Below are 9,702 nucleotides of genomic sequence, written 5' to 3'. Positions count from 1 at the left end.
CTGCTGCACGCGTTCCAGCGCTTGCCGCACATGATGAACCTCCGCCAAGGCTGAATGGAGCTGCTCCAAGCCCGTGCTCATCCCCTCCAGGTAGGACTGCACAGTAGACTAGAGACAGAGCAGAGGGATAAAGCAACAAAGCAGTCATTCACACGCCGTAGGCAATATTAGAGGGGATATTAAATACTAGGGGAGGGGATGAAGCTCAGTGGTAGCCAGAGGTCATTTCGGGGGGGATCGCGGGGGATCGCAGTTCCCCCGGGTGAGGTGCGGGGGGCGGGGCACATGACGAAGCCCCACCCCCTGCTTCCGGCCACCCCGCTTCCGGCCCTCATTCAGCCAGGAGGAGGCAGGAGAAGAGGGAGGGTAAGTTGCTTCCTCCCTGCCTCTCCCCACCCCTGCCTGCCTGGGGCCAGGGAGGGCCTTCGCGGGGCTTCCTTGCACTCCCGCCGGCCTTGCAGGTCCACCACCGGGCCCCTCAAGGGGCTCGGCAGTGGAGCTGCAAGGCCAGTGGCTGCGGCCGGGACCGTTGGGGGCGGGGTGTGTGCCCTTATGACACACATCCGGTGATGTCAGGGTGTGTGGCCTTATGACACACTTCCGGTGATGTCAGGGGGTGTGGCATATGCTAATGAGTTATGCTAATGAGTTCCCCTAGCTCTTTTTCTACGAAATGACCCCACTGGTAGCATATCTGCTTTGCATACAGAAGGTCCCAAGCAATGCTCCCTCTAAGCTGTGGAGTCTTGTGAGCAGAAATTCTACTTTGTGAGCTACTGGCATTAAAGTTGTGAGCGAGCAATTTGGCTATTGTCTAAATTAGTTTGCTCTGGAGCCATCCTTCCTGAGCGAAGACAAAAATGTGTCAGCCGGAGGCTAGAAAACTGTGAGCTCGCTCACACTAACTCAGCTTAGAGGGAACACTGGTCCCAAGTTCATTCCTGGGGCATCTCCAGGTAAAAGCAGATCAGGTAGTGAATGATATGAAAGAGCTCTGCCTGAGACCCAGGAAAGCCACTACCAGTCAGAGGAGACAACACTGACTTGGACAGACCAACGTCTGAGCCAGCAGATGTCAGCTTCAGGGGTTCATGTAAAGGTCCATACCCAGATCTCCCAAACAGAAATGCTTCTTACAGCAAACGCAAGACTCGGGGAAACAGAGAAGCCTGCTCTGTGCTGCCAGACAAGGGATACTCCAAACCCTTTCCATATTTGCATTTTTAAAAAAGTCCCCAATCCAGCACATAACAACTGTCCACAACCTGGCTTCTAGTTGCACATGACAACTGGTGACCACAGATGGCGGATATGCATAAAAATCTGCACCCATCCTGGTTCATGCGGCCTATTGGTTCATGGAGCCAGTTTGGTGTAGTGGTTAAGAGTGCGGACTCTAATCCGGGAGAACGTGTTTGATTCCCCACTCCTCCACATGCAGCTGCTGGTGTGACCTTGGGTCAGTCATAAGTTCTTTCAGAGCTTTTCTCTCAAGGGCAGTTCTCTCAGAGCTCTCTCAGCCCCACCTACCTCACAGGGTGTCTGTTGTGGGAGGTGGAAGGGAAAGGGAGTGTAAGCCGCACGGAGACTCCTTCAAGTAGTGAAGGGTGGGGTATAAATCCAAACTCTTCTCTTCTTCTTCTACCTAGACAAGCACTGCAATGCAGATAGGAAAATGCCTACGAATTGATATGTATGGTTACGAGGGCTCTTTTCATAAAAAAAAAGCCCAGCAGGAACTCATAAGCATAACAGGCCACACCCAACAGCAGTCATTAGCATATTAGGCCACACCCCTGACAGCACAGCTCATTAGCATATTAGGCCGCACCCCCATATTGCCAGACCTGTGGTCATCCAGCCACACCCACCTTTTGCTTCTTATTCTGTTTACCTTGCTTGTTGTCAAAACCCAGGGCTTTTTTTGGAGCAGGAACCCTTTGCATGTGAGGCCACACACCCTAATGTAGCCAATCCGAATGAGTTTCTGCTGTTGGGTGTGGTCTATTATGCTAATGAGTTCCTGCTGGGTGTGGCCAACTTGGGAGCCAGCCGGAACTCAGTTCCTGTGCGTTCCTGCCCCAAAATAGCTCTGATGGTTACACATGTGGAAGGGGCTTCTGTGTATGGGTGTCCGAGTGAACTGGGCTCATTTTCTTACAGATTTTTTAAAAAATACTTGAGGCAGTAGCATAGTGGTTAAAGTGTTGGACTAGGATCTAGGAGAGCCAGGTTCAAATCCGTACGTTGCCAGGGAAGCTTGCTGGGTGGCCATGGGCCTAACCTACCCCACAGGGTTGTTGTGAGGATAAAATGGAGGAGAGGAGAATGCTGCTATAAAGCTGGTTTGGGTCCCCACTGGGGAGAAAGGGGGGATGTAAATAAAGTAAATAGAATAATAAATCAATATTCTTCCGGTACCTCAGCTAGCATGACAGTAGAGCAATCCACTGAATGTTACAATAGTAGGATGACTGGCAAATATCTGAGTACCCCAGTTTGGCCTAGTGATGCTGGACTAAATCTGGGAGGAGACACAGGTTCAAATCCCTGCTCTGGCATGAAAGCATGACCTTGGGCCAGTCACACTCTTTCAGCCTACCCCACAGGGTTGTTGTGGTGAGGGGAAAATGGGAGGGGGAGAATGACGCTGTCAGCTCCTCTGGGACCCGACTGGGGTGAAAAGCAAGGTATAAATACACCAATAAACCCGAGATATGGCGGATGGCAGCAGGAGTTCTCAACCATGTTGTAGGTTGAGACTTTCCAAACGATAGCCCATTTTTAGTCTGCATTGCATCAATGCTAAGTCGGAATGAATTCGTTCTCGAAGCTTCTGAGGCGGGCAGTATTTGTTTTTATACATTCAGTATGCGGTTCTGTTAATATTGAAGAAGGGCATAGAAAGAAGACCGGCTAGCCTGCTAAAGCATTTTTATCCTAAAAACTTACTCAGGAATAAGCTCGTTTGAAATCTGTGAGATCTACGTCAAAGTCCGTGTGTTTAAGACAAGGGCATATGGATAAGCAGGGATAAAACCTACTAAGGATTGGGTTTTTCAAACCAGGCCGACCCAGAGGTTCAGGGAGGCGTTTCCCTGTTGTCGTGAACACCCACCTTTATGCGGGATTGGATGGAGCTGTTGCGCTGTAGCTCCCGGATCCGATAAAGTCCCAGGCCCTCCAGTTGCTCTGGTCGGTAAAATATCCCTGATGCCCATTTTAAGGCAGCGCCTCTTGCTAATTTCTCGGCCTTTTCCATTTCCGGCCATTCCTCCTCTGAAAGAGAAAAACAGACCTGAGGAGCCAGCCTTGACTAAACAGGAAAATCTCTTCCACCCCAGCTGCTTCCCTGCATGCCAAGAGGAAACAGGATGACGTGACTGTCTGGGAAGGAACAGTCACTGGGCAGAAACTGGGGGCCATTTTACTGGAGAAGCAGCGGGGAAGGTGCCTAACCCTTTCCCCACTGATCCGACCGCTTCTCCATTGCAAATTGCCCATCCCTCGAACGCTTTTTTTTTCTGCTCAAGGAATTCAAAAAGCATCAGGACTCTGGGAGGAACAGAACAGTCAGAGAGTCAGGAGTTATCCTATCACAGTGGTGGCGAACCTATGGCACGGGTGCCAGAGGTGGCACTCAGAGCCCTCTCTGTGGGCACGTGTGCCATCGCCCCAGCCAGGCCCAGACCATCATTAAAGTGTCAAATTCTCTGCCAAATAATTTTAAGTAAATGAAAGCATTTGGGATTGCTTTCCTTACTTTGTTTGGATCATCTTATGTTAATGTATGAGTTGTTTTTTCTAAAGTAAAACCTCAGTATTCCGGTTAAATTGCCGTGTTGGCACTTTGCGATAAATAAGTGGGTTTTGGGTCGCAGTTTGGGCACTCGGTCCCTAAAAGGTTCACCATCACTGTCCTATCAGGACGGCAGATGATGTAACGAGGCTGGTACTCATCTGTCTCTCAGGGTCAAATTAGATTTGACGGGAGGTACCTGTTTTCCCCCTTCACCTAGCAAGGGTGTGTGCGGGAGGAGGGAAGGGCCATGGCTCTTTCCACGCAGAAGGCTCCAGGCCCAATCCCCAGCGTCTCCAGTTAAAAGGATCGGGCTTCTGGGCTGGGGGAGGAAATGTCTGTGGATGCTCTCAAACGATCCAGTTTGGATACCAAATCAGAGAGCAGAACCTCGGTGTGGACGGAATTCCGGTTTTCTATTCGAAAGGATCTGAAATAAATGAACAAACATCAAGTAGGGCTGCCAACCTCCAGGTGGGGCCTGGAAGCCTCCCGCTATTACAATCGATCTCCAGATGGCCAAGATCAGGTCCCCTGGAGAAAATGGAGGCTGGACTCTATGATAGCATCGTACTCTGCTGAGGTCCCTCCCCAAACCCCACCCTCCCCATCTCCACCCCCCCCAAAAAATTTCCAGGGATTTCCCCACCCAGAGCTGGGAGCATCCCAAAATGTAACATAGGGGAGCATCCCAAAATGTAAACATAGGGGAGCATCCCAAAATGTAAAATGTGACCTTCTACCTTCCCTCTGAATGTGCAGTCCATTCTCTTGTCTCATTACAGTCACTTCAGCATATACGGATCAGGCCTCATTTTTTATTTATTTAATATTATTTTATTAGTTTGATTTATATCCCGCCCTCCCAAAGGCTCAGGGCGGCTCACATGCGGCAAAGCCAAGTGTAAAATACAATAAAACAGATAGTAGAATACAATATTTAAAATCACAATAAGCAGTTTTTTAAGCAGTTCCTGTTTGGCTCCCAGGAAATCGGCCTGAGTTCTGTTCCATGAGGACACAGACCATCTATTGCTCAGCAGAAATCTCTCTCTGTTCTTGCTCCCCACCCGGAAGGGCTGGGAATAAACAACCAACGGAGTTATATGAACATTATTTAAAAGGAGATTTTTCATCAGTGTCATTGAAGCCTGCTGGCTCTCTGTCCTTGAACTGGCACTCACGCTGGATGGACAATTTCACGACCACGGAAGCCCCTGCGCCCACACACACACAATCCGGCCCTGATTTTCCTAGATAGTGTCTTTCCCATGTTTTGCTGTGCTTTCCTCAACCCCCCAAGTAGGGTTGTCACCTCCTGACGGGGCCTGCAGTTCTCCTGGAATGACAACTGGTCTCCAAACTACAGAGATCAGTTCATCTGAAGGAAAATGCAGCTTTGGAGGGTGGACTCTGTGGCATCAAATCCCTGCTGAGCTGGCCTCCCTTCCCCAAACCCTGCCTTCCGAGGCACTGCCCTCTAATCTCCAGGAATTTCTCAAGCTGGAATTGGCAGCCTTGCCCCCAAGCCTTCTGGTGGTGTGGTGTCAGAAATGGCAACTGTTGGGGGGGGCAATGAGGCTGTGTGGAAGCAGCTCGGGTCTTACGTTACAGTTCACTTATTTCTAGAAACTGCAGTCCTAATTGCGACTCCCTCCCTGTGACCCGTCTTCCCCTCCACCCCAAGGAGCGGCCTATCTAGAAAACTCTCTCCTTGTTTCATGGATGCCCTTCCTCTCCCCCCCACCAACTAGGAAGGTGTCAGAAGGGCAAGGGGTTAACTCTCTCCGCAATAGACCAAGGACAGAGACAGCCACAGAGCCAGGAATGATGCTTCGCCCACCGCCCACCCCACTACAGTACGGCCATCGGGATCCTCAGTCTGTGCCTCCCATTACCTTTGGGGCTGGTGGGCTCCTCTTCCTCTGTAGACGTGCCCATCGCTTTAGCTGCAGTGCACTGGTTCGGAGTCTAGGGCTGGGCTCGGCAGAGGAAGCAGGCAGAGCCAGCTGCAGCCGTTTCCGTCAGTGATACCACTCACAGGTCCTCAGGGGCTTGTTCTGTTCCGCAGATCTACTCAGGATGTAGGAATAGGAGGGCGGGGAAAGCTGCAAATGCACCGGACACTTCTGTTCTTGGGAAAGGCAGAGTCTGCAGCCCACAGCAAAAGGGGGGAGGCTGGATCTGGGCCATGTGCATAGTGTGGATTGTGGTCGCTGGACTCTGCCGTGCGTGAGTCTCTCCATCTTCTACTGCACAGGTTGCGTGCTTGACTGTGGATGCTGGGTGTATATGCCACTGGAGAATTATTAGTGCCTTTTATTAAATTTTCTTTCTTTTCAAATGTTCCTGTAGCAAATAAATCAGTAGAGTCAAAGCAGATGCTCAGTTTGGACCAAATTTACTTCTGCTTTTCAGAGCTGAACATTGCCAGTTCCAAAACTTCATTTTTCTTCTCTGGGCCTGTCTAAGGAGAGAAAGAAACCCCTGTCATTCCAAGTGGTTGAATAAGGTGAAATGCTCTTTCCTTTCAAGGAACTAGTCACTTAAAATGCATGGGACATCATTCTTTATTTTTATTTATTGATTGATTGATTAGGATATATATCTCGCCCTACCCTGCAAGCAGGGTTGATCACTGTGCCCTGCCCTGAATTGTTATAGTTCCAAGGGGAAGAGAAAACCACTCCCTGTTCAGACAGTTTTAGCCTGGCCTCTGATGTGGCCGGCAGCGTCTACATTGTGGAGTGTGTATGATGTGCTGACCAGTATGCTGTACGGCTGATAGCATTGGTCTAGGATCTGGAAGACCCAGGTTCAACTCTCCACTCTGCCATGGAAGTTGGCCAGGTGACCTAGCTCTCTCTCTTTCACAGATAGATTGAATAAAACTTTGTTGGTCTTAAAGGTGCCACTGGACTCGAATTTGGTTCTTCTATTTCACCAGGTGGTGACTGTTGTAAGGTTAAAACGGAGAGGTGAGACTGGAGGAGGGGAGATTTCTCCCATTGGGGAGAAACGGGGTGTATAGAAGATATCTAAAATAACATGTATGGGTTAATCAGTTTCCCCCCTTGCTGTCAAGTTGCAGCCTACTTATGGCAATCCTGTAGGGTTTTCAGGGCAAGAGATGTTCAGAGGTGGTTTGCCATGGCCTGCTGCTACATAGCAAAACCAGAACTTCCTTTGGTGGTCTCCCGACCAAGTACTAACCGGGGCTGACCCTGTGTAGCTTCCAAGCTATGATGAAATTGAGCTAGTCTGAGCTATCCAGGTCAGTGCAACCCAGTTATAGATCATCATCATCATCATCATCTTTGTATGGCATTGTGTGTAGTCAGGGGTCATTTCCTGCAGGAGCGCACAGGAGTGGAGCTCCGGCAGTAAGGAGCCCAGGGGGCGGGCACATGCAACAAGCCCCACCTCCTGCGCCCAGCAGCCCTCAGTCAGAGCAAGAAGCAGCCAGGTAAGTTGCAGAGCCCCCCCTCCGCCCACCTTCAGGTACAAGCTCTCCCTCCTCTGCGAGGACAGATCTGCACGTCCCCTCCCCCAATAGCTAGCAATCCAAAACAGTCCAGTGAAGCCTGAGCGGTGGGTGTTGCCTTCTGACACACTTCCGGTGATGTCAGGGGGCGTGGCATATGCAAATAAGTTATGCTAACGAGTTATGCTAATGAGCTCCTGCACCTCTTTTTCTACGAAATGACCCCTGTGTGTAGTATAGCCAGGAGATCCTAAGATTGTCTGGCAAGTACAAGTTCTCGCTCTTTTAGTGTTATGCACCACTAGGTGACGACCTAGACTTGTTTTTAAGTCAAGAGACATTTCAGAGGTGGTTTGCCATTGCCTGTATGTCACACGACCCTGGTATTCCTTGGAGGTCTCCCTTCTAAATACTAGCCAAGGCCGACCCTGCTTTGCTTCCGAGATCTGATGAGATCGGGCTAGCCTGGGCTATCGAGGTCAGGGCTCCCAGTTATAGAAATCTACTATCTCACCCTTCATTGCAACATCCTACAAAGAGTTTACCATCTGAGACCTCGATGCTAAGAGAGGCTTTTCTTTGGAGCTGCTGCTGTCTAGTAAGATAATCAGTTCCCAACCAGTGGCAATTCTATGGTTCTCATATCAGCAGGAAGCAGTTTGTGCCTGGGGGCAATGATAACTGAAGCCATGGGTAAAGAAGTGAGCAGTGACTCACGAAAGCTCCTACCCTGCCACAAATTTTGTGAGTCTTGAAGGCGCTACTGGACTCTTGCTCTTTTCTACAGCTACGGATGGCTACCCATCTTGCTCTATCCCCATGGTAGGACTAAGAGAAGGGGGAGAATGTGAAGACATTAGATGACCAGGTCAGGTGACATGCATCCAAGCAGGCAGCATAACGTGTGGTGGCTTCACGAGTGCCATTGCCTTGTGTTTCTGTAATAGATCACTGTAGTTTAGAAAGCTCTTTGGGGAAACAATTTATTTATTTAGGAACTGCATATGCTGAGTCTCCAGAAACTGCTTCAGGCGGCTCACAACTCAGCAAGCAAAAAAACACAAACCAACAAAACGCTCAGAAATGCTCCAGTTTTGGATTGCCTGCGTGCGTGCAGCATGGGGGTTGGACTAGATGGCTTTTGGAGCCCTTCTGAGTCTCAGACGAAGCAGCACCTTTTGTGCACAGGGTGCTTTATACACTTTGGTTGGTTTTTGTCCTTACCGCGAGCATGCAAGATAGCTCAGTATTGTTACTTTGCTAATGTGAAATTTCATGTGCAATCTAATGAAATTTCACATTAGCAAAGTACGAATACTGATGATCTATCTTGCATGTTACTGGTGAGGACAAACAAGCAATTAAGGGAGTCCATGGGGGAGCAAGTTCCCAAGGCTCTACAGGTTAACATTCTCTATAGTTTGTGTTTTCCTCATGCACTAACTTGAAAAGCTTTAGGGGCTGATCCTTGCACACCAAGTGGCTGTTAAAGGCACAGGAGCAATTCCTGGCCTGTGCTTTTCTAGCTAGGTGGCAACCCTAGCCCACCTGTACAATATTTATTTCCTTATTTCATTTATTTACCACTTTTCTCCCTCAACGGGGCGACCCAAAGTGGCATACAACATTCTCATATTTTCTATTTTATCCTCACAACAACCCTGGGAGGTAGGTCTAGGCCGGAGTCCGATCAACCCTATTGGCATCCGCGTCCTCGTTGGTCTCCAATAGGCTTGCTCGGTGTCTTCTCAGAGGAGCGGAGCATCCCTTTGGCCAGCAGGGGTCGCTGCCAGGATGAGAGCTTTCCCTGGAGAAGCCGGTTTAGGGGGCGGGGCTTATTTAAAAAAAGGGAGTGGGAAGAAGAAAGCGCGTGAGGCCCCGCCCCCTCCTCCCCAATATGGATCCCTCCCCCCTCCTCCCGTCGTGCCCCGCGGCGGCCGGAAGCAGCGGAGGGTTCAGCGCGCGGGGGCCGCACCGGAGGCCTCGACGCTGAGGCGGTCGGATGGCGGAGTCCGGGCCGCAGCCGCCGGGGGGCGGCCCCAGCCGGCACGAGAAGAGCCTGGGGCTCCTCACCACCAAGTTCGTGTCGCTGCTGCAGGAGGCCAAGGACGGCGTGCTCGACCTCAAGCTGGTGAGAGGAGGAGGAGGACGGAAGGAGCCGGGCAGCCCACCCGGCGTGGCTGTGCGGGGTCGGCCCCTGGGCGTGCGGGGATAGGGGCTGGGGTGGGAGGGGAGGAAGCATGGAGCGGTCGTGGGGCAGGCCACTCAGGCGCGCCGCAGTGACAGGGTCGAGCCCAGCGCTGCTTCCACCTGGAGCGTGTGCAGAAGTGACTGTCTGGGTGAAGCATGCTGGTGCTGCAGGATCAGGCTTATCCCCCCCCCCCCCCCCCGCTCCCCTGACGCGGAGCCGGGTGAGGGG

General features: G+C 50.9%; 2 protein-coding genes across 2 annotated transcripts in view; one reads left to right on the top strand and one right to left on the bottom strand.

Annotated features, from left to right (window-relative positions):
- The window catches only part of EXOC3L1 (exocyst complex component 3-like 1), a 21,179-nt gene extending 15,439 nt beyond the window's left edge, over positions 1–5,740 (bottom strand). Inside the window, 3 exon segments of the mRNA XM_015421229.1 lie at positions 1–108; positions 3,119–3,279; positions 5,698–5,740. The exon segment at positions 1–108 is cut by the window's left edge and continues 17 nt beyond it. Of these exon segments, the coding sequence (XP_015276715.1) occupies positions 1–108; positions 3,119–3,279; positions 5,698–5,740 (312 nt within the window).
- Positions 5,741–9,238: 3,498 nt separating this feature from the next.
- E2F4 (E2F transcription factor 4) overlaps positions 9,239–9,702 on the top strand; it is a 23,573-nt gene continuing 23,109 nt past the window's right edge. Inside the window, exon 1 of the mRNA XM_015421232.1 lies at positions 9,239–9,414. Coding sequence (XP_015276718.1) covers positions 9,286–9,414 — 129 coding nt within the window. The 5' untranslated portion in view covers positions 9,239–9,285. The remainder of the gene's footprint in view (positions 9,415–9,702) is intronic.

This window comes from Gekko japonicus, unplaced genomic scaffold (genome assembly GCF_001447785.1).
Source record: "Gekko japonicus isolate JY-2015 unplaced genomic scaffold, Gekko_japonicus_V1.1 scaffold351, whole genome shotgun sequence".
Lineage (NCBI taxonomy): Eukaryota > Metazoa > Chordata > Lepidosauria > Squamata > Gekkonidae > Gekko > Gekko japonicus.
Note: the sequence above shows the minus strand (reverse complement) of the source record. Positions and strands in the feature narration are given on the sequence as shown.